Source organism: Cervus canadensis, chromosome 22 (genome assembly GCF_019320065.1).
Source record: "Cervus canadensis isolate Bull #8, Minnesota chromosome 22, ASM1932006v1, whole genome shotgun sequence".
Lineage (NCBI taxonomy): Eukaryota > Metazoa > Chordata > Mammalia > Artiodactyla > Cervidae > Cervus > Cervus canadensis.
Window position 1 is genome coordinate 44,215,378 of NC_057407.1, and position 15,152 is coordinate 44,230,529.

At 51.6% G+C, this 15,152-nt stretch overlaps 1 protein-coding gene across 4 annotated transcripts in view; it reads right to left on the minus strand.

Moving 5' to 3' along the window:
• POMGNT2 (protein O-linked mannose N-acetylglucosaminyltransferase 2 (beta 1,4-)) overlaps positions 1-15,152 on the minus strand; it is a 75,870-nt gene that overhangs the window by 39,581 nt on the left and 21,137 nt on the right. For 2 of the 4 annotated variants that reach the window (XM_043442418.1, XM_043442417.1), the window contains one exon: positions 4,686-6,996. The exons of 1 other annotated variant lie outside the window; for it this stretch is intronic. In XM_043442418.1, the coding sequence (XP_043298353.1) occupies positions 5,150-6,996 (1,847 nt within the window). In that variant the 3' untranslated portion in view covers positions 4,686-5,149. Of the gene's footprint in view, positions 1-4,685; positions 6,997-9,467; positions 9,618-15,152 lie in introns of those variants that run through there. One more of the 4 variants, XM_043442419.1, reaches the window with a different exon arrangement.

Sequence of the window (15,152 nt, forward strand, 5' to 3'; positions counted from 1 at the left end):
GTTGGCAAAGTAACGTCTCTGCTTTTTAATATGCTGTCTAGGTTGGTCATAACTTTCCTTCCAAGGAGTAAGTGTCTTTTAATTTCATGGCTGCAATCACCATCTGCAGTGATTTTGGAGCCCAGAAAAATAAAGTCAGCCACTGTTTCCACTGTTTCCCCATCTATCTGCCATGAAGTGATGGGACTGGATGCCATGATCTTAGCTTTCTGAATGTTGAGCTTTAAGCCAACTTTTTCACTCTCCTGTTTCATTTTCATCAAGAGGCTCCTTAGATACCCTATCAAATGATGGTGCCCTTCCTGGACTCAACCATTTCCCACTTTAACAGCTCCTGTTCTGCCTTCTGCCTGAAGTGTCCCTTCACTCCCTCCTGCCTGATGGACCTACACTCAGTCAGAGATCAGAGTGAGACAACTGTCACTCTAGAAAATGTTATGGACAGAGGAATACAGAGAACATTTCATTGTCAGGGCAGAGTAAGGGCTCCCATGTGGGGATAAGAGTCATTCTGCCTTTGTGACTCAACCTGCCCTTTTCAAGGAAGAGAGCTAAGGGGACTTCCTGGTGGTCCAGTGGGTAAGACTCTACACTCCCAATGCAGGGTGCCTGGGTTCAATTCCTGGTCAAGGAACTAGGTCCCACATGCTGCAACTAAGTTCACAAGCTGCAACTAAAAGATCCTGCATGCCTCAAACAAAACACAGTGCAGCCAAATAAGGAAAGAAGGAAGGAAGGAAAGAAAGAGAACTAATACTGTCTCACTACTGAGAGACTGAATATATTAATACAGACAGACAATGGCCAGCCATCTACAACAAAAGAACTCTAATCCGCAACCTCGGCCGCCATCAGCTCAGGAACTCAAATGACAACACCTGTGGCAATCAGCCCAGAACGGCCAGGACTTGACCATAGCTGCCAGCTTCACTATTTTTTGTCCCCATTTTCAACTGGACCAACTAGAGAAAATCAAACACGCTCCCCTAATCAATCACATGGGATACCCCTCTTCTAGTTAGCCCACCTCCAAGCCCCCCAGCCCACAGCCTCCAACAGGGCATCCCTGAAGCCTGCTCTTTTTCCCACTAGAAAGCTTTCCCACTCCTCAGTCTGCCTAGGAGTCTCTGCTGAAAGCAAATAATGCTACCAAGTTCCTTGCTAGAGCAGGCTATGAATAAACAGCCTCTATTTGGGTGATCTCATTTGGGTGGTCTTATTTTCACACTGCTTGCCTATGAGGCCTCAACAAAGTTTGAGGGTGATCTAGGTGAAGGCAGCTGGCCAGTGCTCTGCGAGAGGTAACTAAGCTAGGCCCCAGAGCAGCCTTCCCTTATATTAAAACAGGTCTGGGTGGCTGCCTCGGAAAAGAGGGGAAATCTGCTCAGTGGGTAGGTGGGTGGGCTGGCTGGTGTCTGTGTATGAAGAGCTTCTATGGACACCAAGCCAGAGTCTTTCTCTCCATGACCAGGGCCCCAAGTTTCCAGCAAGCACTTTTGAGTCCTCACGTGGACAGGTCCATTCAGCACAGATAGGGGGACACATGGCAGGTACTGTGTGGCCCCTCCCAGCCTGCCCAGCACACGTTCAGCACAGGTCAGGGTCCAGTTCTCCCTCCTAGCGCACCCAGTGGAGACACTGCCTCAGCCCTCCCTTCAACACTGGCCTCTTTTACCCTGGGGTGTGTGTGTGTGGGGGGGGTGCGGGGGGTTTGTGTGGGGGGCTCCAAGCCCAGTTCTGCCCAAGTCCACAGAACTCAGTGGAGCCCCAGCCCTACCTCGGCTACCCTCAGCTGAGAACAGCTTCAGTTTGGGGGTACAGTCCTCTTTGTGTGCTGGACCTTCTGCCTCTGAAAATCTTTATTTTTTTTCTTATATATCCTTAAATTTTTTCAATTTTTTTTTTTTTTTCCAAAGGACTGAACTTGAAAGCAGCAGTTTGGGGTTCAGATCTGGGCTTGGCCACGTAATGGTTAGTGCCTGACAAATGCTTCTAAGTACCAGCTATGATAACCAGGGCTTCCCTGGTGGCTCAGATGGTAAAAAATCTGCCTGCAATGTGGCAGGACCAGATTCCACCCCTGAGTTGGGAAGATCTCCTGGAGAAGGGAATGGCAACCCACTCCAGTATTCTCCTAAAATCCCATGGACAGAGCAGTCTGACAAGCTACAGTCTATGGGGTTGCAAAGAGGTGGACATGAGCAACTAACACACACACACACACGATATCCATGGACATTTATTGAGAGATGACTACGTGCGAAGTATTGTGATCATATTTACGTGGATCAAAGCATTTGACTTCACCAGCATCAATGATAAGTGTGATGACTCTCCATTCCACACATGAGGCACAGAGAGGTTAGGCGACTTGCCCAAGGTCACCCAGCTGCTAAGTGGAAGGGCCAGAACTGAAGCCCAGATGGGAACTGTGTTATCAAGTCTTAAATCCAGGACCATCAGTCAAAGGCACTCCCACTGCCCTCCCTGCCACTCTGACAGCTCCTCTTCCTCTAGTTCCTTTGGGTTCAGAGCTGATGACGAGACAGGGCCAGTTCTGGAGTGTGAGCAGCAAACTGACTCTGGCCAAGCACAGTCACAAGCGCTTGGCTTCTTGCCTGCTGCTCTTTGCTTGTTAGTCTGCTCAGTGTGTGAACTGGGTCTTCTCTACAAAGCCTGAAACTTCATCTACTTTTTATCCTTTTCAGAAAACACGTTCAGCCTCAGTGCTTGCTAGGGCTACTTGCCCCAGGCCTCCGCAGCCTTCACCTCTGGAATGAGAACCAGCAGGGGATGGTGAATCCGCATGTTCCCATCGGTCTTAAGAGAGGCTGCCAGGCCAGGAGCTGAGATGGGTCTGCAGTACGGGGATTGTGGAGGTCTGCTTAGCTGTGGGTGAACCAGCCTTAAGGAAGAAGCTGGCTGAGGGGCTCTGTAGAGACCATCACTGACGGAACCGCAGACCTGATACCATTCCTCAGCACGCCACTCCCACAAGGCTAGTCCAAGGAAAATGATGGTGTTTGCAAGCAGGAGAGGAGGATGACTCAACAACCTTCCAGATAGAATCCCAACAACCCCCAAGCTCTGAAAACCAAAAGCCTTTTCATTTTTGGTGCCAAAACTCATGTCCCACTCAGCGTGAATATATATCCATTTCAGTGCAGACATGCCAGTGTTTTTGGTTACTGGAATTCAGAATTTGGAGAGACTTCCCTAATGGTCCAGTGGCATAGATTCCACACTCCCCATGCAGGGGATCCAGGTTCTATCCCCGGTCGGGAACTAGATTCCATATACCACAACTAAGAGTTTGCTTGCCAGATGGCACAACTAAAGATCCCACATGCCACACCTAAGACCCAGCACAGACCCAAATAAATTAATGTGGTGTTGTTTTTTTTTAATTCAGATTTGGAATCACATCTGCTCTCCAGGGTTTGGGAATGGGATTCTGAACCTGTAATAATGTATCAGACATCCAGGGTGATGCTAAAGGTTTACACAGATGATTTCCTGAATGCCTTACAAACCACCCCAGCCTATGATCCTCACCCTACAGACAAAGAACTCTTCAGTCAGTGACCAGCATACTCACCTAACCCACAGCTTTGCCTCCTGCCAGGGGCTCCTGGCGAGCCTGGCACAACTCTTACAGCCAAGCTACCGCCCAAGGCCCCTTTTCCTTCTCTCCTCCACAGGAGTCAGGTCTGCACCGCTGTCTCCCTGCGAAGAAAAGGCTAAGACTCTTTCTCCTTTCCTAAGGACAAATTTGATCTGGAGTTAATTTTCCAGCTCTCTTCCCATGAAAGCTAGTTAAAGGCTCAATGTCAGCAGGGATATTCAGCAAAACTGTAGAAGGTTAAAAACGACCTCTGATCTGGACTGGAAGGACCCTAGGTGAACTAATAAACTGTTAGGACACCGCAGCTGAGGCCTCCCTGATTGCGATGGCTCCTGTGACTGGGCAGGTTCCTTGAGGGAGCCTGGGAACTTGCCTGTTGGCTGTTGAGAAGATAACGGGCACTTCCTAGGTGGCCCAGTGACTAAGACTCCACCTCCCAAAGCAGGGGGCCTGGGTTCGACCTCTGGTCGGGGAACTAGATCTCACGTGCCACAACTAAGACCCAACGCAGCCAAATAAAAAAATATGAGAAATACATCCCTCCAGAAAACACATGTATATAAAAAAGATAACAGCTCCTGTGGGGCTCCTAGGCCAAAGCAGCCCCCACAACTACCGATGGGGGTGTCACCTCCTCGCCCCCGAGCAGTCACTTGGGGACGAGAACGGCCCCTGAGCCGGTGTGCGGACTCCTCCTCTGGAAGAAGTCACGCGGCGCAGCCATGCCGACCTGTGCTACGTCCCCCTAGGTGACTCCCACCCGGGTGTGTCTCCCACAGTCTGCTGTGTCTGGATGTCTAGTGAACTAACCAGACCCGGGCAGACGCTGCTTCTCCTCCTCACAGCCTCCTCCTCACCTGCTTCCAGACTTTCATCCCCCACAGACGGAAGTGGGGCACCCGTTCCGCATCAGGATGGTAGGCAGCCAGCCGGCCTGGCTTCCCAGGCCTCGACGCCACCCCTCTGCCACGGCTCCTCGGCTGACAGTCAGGATGAGAGGGCATCAGCGTACTGGCTGCTGGACCCTCTTCCCACCGACCATTAAAACACTTGACCAAGATATTTATAATCGTTTAATGAATGTTCCAAACATACCCTTGGTGGGGCTACAGATGAGTTTCATGACGATGGAAGCTGATGTACATCCACACGCACCCAAACAGCCACAGACTTAGCAGCAGTTTCCAGAAACCCGACACAAACCAGAAAGACCTCATGGGGGACAGGATGATCACTCAGCCAAAGAGGTTCTTTGGGATCCTTACTCTCCTCTTTCTCCTCCCCACTCAGGCCTTCTCCAGGGTATGGATGTTCAGGATGGGAGAAGAGGGTGGGGAGGCCCCATCGCACTTATGCAAAGAGGCGCTCTGAGAACCCCATCACCTCAGATGCAGTGAGATGACCCAGAGACAGAGGTCTGCTCAATAAATAAATAATTCCCAAAAGCCACCCGGGGGGGCTGGCAGGCCCAGGGTCTCCAAGACAGAGGAGCCCCCACCCTAGGAGGCCTGACCAGGCTGCTCACTACGTGCTGCATACCAGCACATCTGCAAAGGGTCCCAGCAGGGTCTTGTTGAAGATGCAGCGGATCCACACCAGGTAGGTAGTGAAGGGCTTGATGTTCTCCGTGAAGGTGTGGTTCTGCAAGGCCAGCATGTAAGGCACGTAGGTGTTCTCCCCCTGCTCCTGAAGCCACACCTCGTACTTCACCTCCCTCACCTTCAGGTACTTGAGGTTCCACGGGATCTGCCAGGAGACGGACAGGCGGGCCTCGGAGGCGCCCTGCACCGACGCCTGGCACCGGGCCTCCCGCACCTTGCCAGGGTATAGGCTGACTGTCCACTTCTGCTTCCTTGGCCCCGGATGGCCCTTCACCACGCGCCGTATGGTTTGGATGAGCGATGGGATGTCCACCTTGGTGTCCTGGTAGATTCGGAAGAGCCACTCGGGGTTCCGGCAACAGAGGTGCCGGGGGACCTCCCGGCTTTGCAGGATCCGGGCCTGCTCGGCCCTGTCTAGGTGGGCGATGCCCCCCTGGTCCCAGGGCCGCTCAGGATGCGTGACCGTGTTCTCTGGCATCGTGTTCTGCCAGGCTATGTACTGGAGGTCCATGCCGGGCAGCGTGGCCAGTGTCTTATAAGGGGTGTAGTGGTCAGGGTTGACAGCATAGGGGAAGAGCTCCACGACGGCTGCCCCGCGGGGCAGGAACAGGGCCGTGACCAGCTGGGCCCCGTGCATGCTGACCAGCATGGAGGCGTTGCTGACCAGCCGCACCACGTCTGCAAAGGCGTGGTCTTCCAGGGACACCGTCACCGTCTTCATCTGGAACTCCTGGGCCAGGGCCAGCAGCAGTTCTGCCTCATTCAGGATGAGTCTGTTCTGGGTGCGGCTGAACACCAGGATGTACTCCTCGCCCAGGGGGCCCCCCGCCTGGCTCACGTTCAGCTTTTCCATCAGGAACCGCGTGAACTGTCGGATCTCGTTGCCGGAGACCAGGATGTTGGCCTTCGGGCCCTGGGGCTGGACGAAGCCATACTGGTACCAGGTGGTGACCTTGGAGAGGCCCACAAAGGCATGGGAGAAGCAGAGCAGCCTGCCCAGGGCCTTCAGCTGCGCCCGCAGGAGGGGCTGCTTGGGGCTGAGCAGCTTGTAGAGGTCGAAGTGGGCACCCTCTCCCCAGCCCTCCATGAAGAAGAGCCGGGCCTCGCGGGCCAGGCCGGGGAACTGCCGAAGGGTGTAGAAGAGGGGCAGCAGGTCGTCGTGGAAGACGTGCATCAGGTTGTCGGGGTTGAAGCGGTTGGCGATGAGGGCCACGTCGGGCACAAACACGGGCTTGGGCATGAAGCGCAGGGCGGCGGCCGGCAGCTCCACGAAGTTGAAGTACTGCGTGTTGTGGTCCTCCACGGTGGACAGGTCGAGCAGGGCCGGCTGGAAGCGCCGCGAGCCCAGGCTGGGCAGCATCACAGAGGCGTTGCCGTGGAAGAAGATGAACTCCTCCGCCTCGCTGGAGTAGCAGAGCCACTTGAAGCGGCAGAGGCGGTCGGTGTGCGTGCGGCCGGTGCACACCATGTGCGTGCCGCCCTCGGTCAGGATCTGCAGCGCCTTGGGGTAGTCGATCCGCAGCGCGGGGGCAGGGTCGGCGGCCCGGCGCCCGACGGCCAGCTCCTCCTCCAGGGAGGCCGCATGCTCACGCAGCCGCACGTGTTTCCAGAGCACAGCCGCCAGCACCGACACCAGCAGGGCGTTGAGCACGGCAGACAGGTGCATCCTAGCGCCGCCTGGGGCCCTAGAGAGAAGACGGCCCCGGGGAAGCAGCTCGAGCCTGGCCGGCTTTACCCATCCCTGCGGGCTCCCGGAGGACCGGCAGAGGCCTGCGGGAGGAGAGAAGGAAAAGGAAAAGGTGTCTGCATGGTGTGTCTCCAGTTACCCCGAGCACCCGCCCGGTGCCAGGCGCCGTGCTGGCCTCCGCTGCGGCACTGGATGTTTGCACCGTTTTGCACACTTGAAGATCTGGTAGGCTAAATGTGCTTAGTCACTCAGTCGTGTCCAACTCTTTGTGACCCCATGGACTACAGCCCGTCAGGCTCCTCTGTCCATGGGGATTCTGCAGGCAAGAATACCAGAGTGGGTTGCCATGCCCTCCTCCAGGGGATCTTCCCACCCCCGGGGTGGAACCCAGGTCTCCTGTATTGCAGGCGGATTCTTTACCCTCTGAGCCACCAGGGAAGCCCAAGAAGACTGGAGTGGGTAGCCTATCCCTTCTCCAGGGAATCTTCCCAACCCAGGAATTGAACTAGGGTCTCCTGCATTGCAGGTGGAGACAGGAATCTCCATGGTAGGCTAGACCCTTGTTCTAAAATGTTCACCCACTTCCCTCCCCTGCTGCCTCCATGGGGAAGTACAGATCCCTGTGCCTGGCCACATAACTTGCTTTGGCCAATGAGGTATCAACAGACAACATATTCAGGGACTTGAAAGGTGCTTGTGTGACTGTCTTTGCCCTCTTTATACCTAGGATGTTGCTGTGAGAAGAATGTGATCAGCCGAACTTGCTGGTCCCGGAGGAGAGAGCTATGTGGGGAGCACAGTTGTTGCAGCCATCCGGGTGTGGCTCGGCTGACCCCCAGATGTGTAAGTGAGCGAGAATCCTAAGAACCACCAGGCAAACCCACCCAAGCCCGGGAAACACAGAGACATCTGAGCTGAACAGATGCTTCTTCTCATATGTCAATGAAATTCTGGAGCTGTTTGTTATGAAACACTGCTGCAAAGAAAGCTAGCTGCTGTGTTGTGAGAAGCTGCAAGGAAAACCCCCATTAGGGGCCCAACCTCCCTGGTACTGCCAGGGAAGGACTTCACCTTACCATGGGCACAAATGGGATGAGAGGCCTGTGAGCGCCAGTCCCAGGCTGCACACCAGGACCCCTGTTATGCCCCATCTGGGACACATGCACAGGGATTTCCTATTTGGCAATCATGCCTGCTGGTTTTTATGTCTCCATGAAAAGATGGGTAGAAACTTGCCCCTCACTGGTCCAGTAAGAGAACTGTGTCTGAGTCTCACCACTGACAAGGGTTCTGTATACGGAGGCAACACCTCTGAAGGGTTAAACTTCCTGTCCCACATACTCTTTGCCTACGGGGAAGCCTGGCTGGGTTGCGGGCATTTGCTCCCATTTCCCCCCACTACTGGGAAGGGTATCATACCTCCTCTGAAGCCCAGGACTGTTCAGACAGCCGAAGAATGGGACTGTTCAGTCCTCATGGAAACAGCATGGGTGACACCTGACACCAGCCACAGGGTGAGAAGAGGGCACCTGCTTAGCTGGCTTCTGACTGCGCCTGCCGTCAGCCCTGTTCATCTCCAGGGCAGGGCCTCTAAGAGCCCAGAAACCCTGCAGCCGAGAAATCTGCTGAAGCATCAGTATTTCTCAGTCTTTTCAAGGCCATGTACCCACTAATAATAAAGAAAACCTCTTTCATGCCTCAAACTGATCCGTAAAGTGCAGCAACCTCTTCTGCCAAGAATCTCTCACGCACAAGACTCTTCTATAATATCTGCTCCCCAAGACAACAGGATTTCATCAACTTCTACTTTAATTTTTTTTTTTACTTTTTGGCCATGTCATGCAGCATGCAGAATCTATCTAACCTGTGCCCTCTGCAGTGGAAATGTAGAATTGTAACTTTTGGATTGCCAGGGAAGTCCAACTTCTACTTTTTCTGAAGTTAGTATTTTATATCTGTATCTGTATATGCAAAATAATAATGCTGCATATGCTTTTCCAAATATATGTGTCCCCATCTAGAAATTCTCCACCCAGCCTCACCAGCTAAGAACTACTTTGCTATTAGGTTGAACCATGTTAAGTTGCTGATACTTGACAATTTCTGACCAGTGTCCCATGGTCCTGCCACTATCCTTACCAGCACTGTGGTATATATATACATAGATAAATAGATACATAGATAGATAGATAGATTGTACTACCGAGGCTGCTCGAGAGAGAGAAAACCTAGGTACCCAGTGAAACATGACTGCAGCTGGGGTTTTGACATCTCTAGGAGGTAAAAGGAGAAACCAGGAGTCAGAAAGGGGCCAAGAGGACAGACAGTTACCTCATCCTTGGGATGGGGAGAGGAAAAGGACTGAGGGACTAAAGGCAAGGACAAGAAGAGTTTAAGAAGATAATGCAAAGGCAGCGAAGGCAAGGAGTCTCACCGGGGGCTGGTGAGAGCATCCTGAGAGCCTCAGCTCAGCTCTGGGCCAGGGAGCTGAAAAGAGTCATGACTGGATGACAGGCGGCAACTCCGGCAGGAAGAACAGCTGGGACGCACGTACCTCCCCACACGCGGGGGACTCGTGGCTCTGGCCAGTGGGGGAGGGGCTGAGCGCGGTGACACCACAGAGGCAACAAGCAGTCAGCACTCGGACTTTGATTTCCAGACAGCGTTCTTCACTAAAAGGAACCAGGGCTCCTTGGAGAAAGAACTGCTTCCAGGGCCGGGAAAGGAAAATTACAGGATGAGCTTAGAATACCTTATAGTGCCAGAATGTAAGGAAGTTCTCAAAAAAAAAATGATGGGAACATGTCCAAAAGACAAAGGATCCAAACTGAAGGAGCTCCCAATGGCTGAATCTGGGACAATTTGAGTAACAAAGTTAAAAAGCAATAGTAATGGATTATATAACCCACAGAATAAAATACCCATGAGTCAATATTGATATGAATAGATAATTGAATAAATAGGGGAGAAGACACAGATCTTATAGTAGAATGCCAATTAATAAATGTAGACACAATAATGGAAATAAAACATCACCAGTTGGCAAACATCATAGCAGTATCTGTTTCAGGCAAGATTCACTGATGGATGCTAAAATTAGTGGGTGAATGTATGGCGAGAAACAGGAAATCTGCACCGTCTCTTAGCATCTCCCTATGAGATACATATTAATTACAAAAGTAAAAACAGAAATTTTACAGCAGAGAAGCTTGGCAGACATTGTCTGAACCAAATAATCACCATTAACATCACCAATAATAACAATACTGACACTGTGTACCCCTTAATATAATGTGCTGAGGAGGGTACCTCATTTCTGGAGCCTTCCTGCCCGAAATAACATAACTTCAATCTATATTTCTAAATGGGGAAAACTTGGCTCTAGTTCTGGTTCTGGCTCTGAAGATGGTCTGTTAATTTTAGTTAATATTAATTTTAGTTAATATTAAGATTAGTTAAGATTAGTTAGCTGTTAAGATTAGTTAACAAAGAAAACATAAAACCCAAGTTGAAAGATATTATACAAAATACCTGATCAGGACCCCTGCAAGAGTTAAAAATCATAAAAGAGAGGGGAAGTCTGAGGAGGTCCCAGATTGGAGGAGAGTAAGGAGACATGATAGCTAAATGCCATGTGGGCTCCTGGGCCAGAAAAAGGACATTAATAGGACAACTGGCAGAATTTGAGTAAGGTTCATGGTTCAGTTTCAGAGATGTGTTCATTCCCTAGTTTTGATAATCACACCGTGGCTGTGTAAGAGGTTAACATCAGGGGAAGCTGAGTGAGGTGTTGTTTTTTGTAACTTTTCTGTAAGTCTCAAACTATTTCAAAATAAAAAGTTATTAAAAATTAGATAATAAACAAGAGAAGTGAGCTGAAGGTCACTCAGTTGTGTCCAATTCTTTGTGACCCTGTGGACTATACAGTCCACGGAACTCTCCAGGCCAGAATACTGGAGTGGGTAGCCTTTCCCTTCTTCAGGGGATCTTCCCAACCCAGGGATTGAACCAAGTCTCCAGCATTGCAGGCTGATTCTTTACCAGCTGAGCCACAAGGGAAGCCTAAGAATACTGGAGTGGGTAGCCTATCCCTTCACCAGCGGATCTTCCCAACCCAGGAATTGAACCGGGGTCTCCTGCACTGCAGGTGCAATGGAGCTATCAGGGTAGCCCAGAAACAAGAGAACATAAGTATTTATATGTAAAACAACAAGTATGTGGTTTGTTCTAAAATACTCCAGCAAAAAAAGCATGGAGACAGGTGAAACACAGATATTGGTAGTTAAAGATGATGATGGGGTCTTCTTTTGCTTCTCTTTTGAGTTTGTCTGACTTTTTGCGTAGTTAAAGTTTAAAACGAAACCATAAAGAATAAAATAAAATCACTATTACAAAATGACAGAATACTGGAAAGTGGGTGAGTAATAAATTAATACTCAAAGAGCTGTGTCTGGCGAGACGGGAGGCAGATGGGTGTAGCACAAGCTGATGCATGTTTTGCCGATCGCAGACAAGAACAGCTTCCAACAGCAGCTGAAGCCAAAACAGACACACCCAGGGAATATCAGAAAGCAAGACTCCCAGGAAATGAGGAAAGTAAGACCACCTCCAAGCTGAGCAGGCAGCGTGGCCCCCGAGTACTCACAGCGCCTCTGGTGAGCATTCTGCTTCCTGGCCCTCCCCTGCGGGGAAAGGCAGGCTTGGCAGCGGGTGGGGATGTGGGGAAAGGGCCACGGGCAGGAAGGAGGACCAGGGGACTGTGTGTGCCGCAGCCAACCCCGGTCAAGTCACTGAGCTTGGGGGCCTTGGGGCAAAGCTTATGGGAACCAGCAAACATGGGGCCTTGTGGGGCTAAAAGGCAACTAGGCAGATACCACCCCGGAGCCTGGGGAGTGGGAAGGACTGTTTCTAATCAGATGCTATGTACTCCACCCACCCTCAGGCCCTGCCCACAATGGTACTGACCAAAGGCAGGACAAATACAGAGTGGCCTACGTGGACCTCTCATGGACACGTCAGGCTCTCCCGTGGGAGACCCTTCCGAGAGGGAAAATGGGGTGGAAGGTTTGCTGGGAATGGACAGGACATTTCCTATAAGTAGTGTGGTGGATAAAGCATGGAGCCCTGAGGGTCAGACTGCCTAAGTTTTTACCACTTTACCAGTTACAGGCCAAGCGGCTTGCACCAACACCTGATGGGGCCAGTCGCATAAATCCCCCAATTCCATCCTCCTCAGATGAGACGGCCCTGAGCCATACTCTCCACGGGCTCCCAGGGTTCCCTAACAGATTAGGTGGATTACAGGGCTGCCCGCAGTGGGAACTGGCCTCCTTCCCTGCCCTGTCTCTCTTCCCCACTCCCCTGTTCATGTATGCTGCGATCAAGTGCAAATAATCTACTTGCACTTGAATCCATGTCTGAGGATCTGCTTCTGGGGAATGTTAATTAACACAGAATACTATTGCATTTTCCCCCTGTGGAGACAGATGGAGGGCCGCCCTTGCATTTTTCCCTGCTGTGAAACAGCCGAAGTGTGGTAGTGAGAATGCCAACAAGAACTAGGGCCGTCACTGCTCATTGTAAAGTCCTCCCAGCCTGTCCCCCAGGCTCCCCCGTCTGTCCACTCTCCGCTGCACGCCAGCAGCCTGCAAATGCCAGAGCAGAAGGATCGGGCAAAACCCTCAGAAATGTTTTCAAAAGATAACAGATGGAGGCAAAGAGGACATTAACCAGATCCCTGATTCTAAAGAAGCCAAGGTTCTCCCCAGTCCTGTCTGCTGGCTGAGGAAATATAGCTTTTCCAGACCGTACAGGCTGCTGGAAGAGGAGGGCAGGGTCCCTGTGGCCTTCCCCGGTGGAGTCCTGTTACAGAGGCAAATAAAAGAGGCCTGAGTTGGCCTCCAAGACACATTCTCTGATTATGGGGCAGAGGGCTGACTAGAGCTGAGTTGTTTGGAAACAAACTTGCATGGAAGAGACAGTCCTTCTTGGACTTTTAAGGTGTGCTGAAGAAGACTCTTGAGAGTCCCTTGGACTGCAAGGAGATCAAACCAGTCAATCCTAATGGAAATCAACCCTAAACACTCACTGGAAGGGCTGACGCTGCAGCTGCAATACTTTGGCCACCTGATGTGTACAGCCAACTTAACTGGAAAAGACCCTCATGCTGGGAAAAATTGAAGGCAAAAGGAGAAGAGAGTGGCAGAGCATCAGATAGCTGGATAGCATCACTGAGTCAATGGACATGAACTTGGGCAAACTCTGGAAGACAGTGAGGGACAGGGAGGCTTGGAGTGCTGCAGTCGATGGGGTTGCAAAGAGTCAGACATGACTTAGCCACTGAACAACAACACAACAAATCCATAGCTTGGATGGTGTTGTCTTCAGCACACCTGTCTAGGCTGGGGGTCCCGGGAAGGAAAGAGCCTGTCACTGATGAGCAGACCACTCTTGTCTCAAGTCACCTGTCAAGTCACTCCGTCCCCCAGAAAGCCTGCCCTGGAGCAGTGGACCACCTCTGAGAAGAGGTGAGGGGCAAGGGGAGAAGGCAGGGGAGGACAGCCCTGCTAAGACAGAACAAGGCCTCAAGGCTTACAAAGGGCCCTTGCCCAGAGCACTCGTCTTCCAGCAAGGAGGCAGGCTGAGAAGATCCCCAGAGGAAACCCCTCCTGAGGCCTGGAGGCGGGGCCGTGGTGGAAAGCTGTGCCCTTGAATCGTTCAAGAGGCAGGTCCTTAGACTCCTTCCTTCACTCTCCTGACGACAGGCTCAGCCAGATGTGGGCAGGCCCGGCCCTGAGCTGACGTGACTACCCGTGTGGCACAGCCGACACCCGAGCAGGACGGCCGCCGGCCGCTGCGCTCCTCTCGGGGGCAGCACTGGGGGGAGGGCCTCCTCTCCCTCGGGCACTGCATTTACGACCAGCGGGTATGCGGCACCAAGAGCCTAGTGGCTCAGCCAGGACCAAGAATGATATGCAGCAAGAATGTTTTTCAATGGTATGTTTTTAGTGTTCGAATATTTTCACCAAAAATATATCAAGTTTGGTAGATATAAGACGTTTACCTAATTTTTTTCTTTAATTTTGCTGACAATTCAATCACTAGAAGAATGGATTCAAACTAAAAAAAGAAAAAAAATACTTTTCAAAAGAAAGGGAGTAAAAAAGAAATGAGATTTAAAACATGCTTAAAACAGCCCTCTAGAAACTGAGGCAGACAGAGGACACCGCCAATTCACCGCCCCCTCCAAACTGCTTCCCTCAGCTCCTGGACCAGATAAGGACTATCAGATTCTTACAGACAGTGGGATCCCATCCTTCCGGGATCCCACCTATTCCAGGAAGCACTGCAGGAAAGTGCTGATGCTCCTGCCACACCTGCAGACACAGTAAGACCTGGGGGGGTCCCTACTATGGGGGCTCCCAGCCGAGGCTGCTCACCCAGCCCTGGGTGCCGGCTCCACTCCTGGGGGCCCTGCCCGACTCCAGACCTGCGCACAGAAAAGCCGTTCACAAGGGTCCTGGCATCTGATAAGGACTAAGAGCCCCAGAAATTCCACGCCTAGAGCAGAGGGCGCAAATTCACACGCTTACTGAGGCCAAGAACCAATGGTCTCTGGGCAGTGTGCCCCGAGACCAAACACCCAGATTAAAGTTCAAGCTGACGAGGGCCTGGCAGTACCTATCGTATTAGTCTGCTCCAGCTGCCATAACCAAGTACTGCAGACTGGGTGATCTAAACAACAGACATTTCTCTTCACACAGTTCTAGAGGCTACAAGTCCCAGATCAAGGTGTCAACGTGTTTGGTTTCTCCTCAGGCCTCTCTCCTGGGCTTGCAGATGGCTACCTTCTCACTGTGTCCTCAGGTGACCTCCTGTGTGCACTGAGGGGAAAGAGGTCTCTGGTGTCTCTCCTTGTTATTGGGACACCAGTCCTATTAGATTAAGGCCCCACCCTTATGACCAAGCTCCTCCGTCCATGGAATCCCTCAGGCAAGAGTACTGGAATGGGTTGCCATTGCCTTTTCCAGGGGATCTTCCCGACCCAAGGATCGAACCTGGGTCTCACACATTGCAGGCAGATTCTTTACCATCTGACCTACCTTAATTACCTCCTTAAAGGTCCTATCTCTAAATACAGTCACACTGGGGGTCAGGGCTTTGATTATGAATTTCCAAGGACACAATTCAGTCTGTAATACTACTTTTCTGGTTTTCCAGAAAAGCCAGAAATCCATTT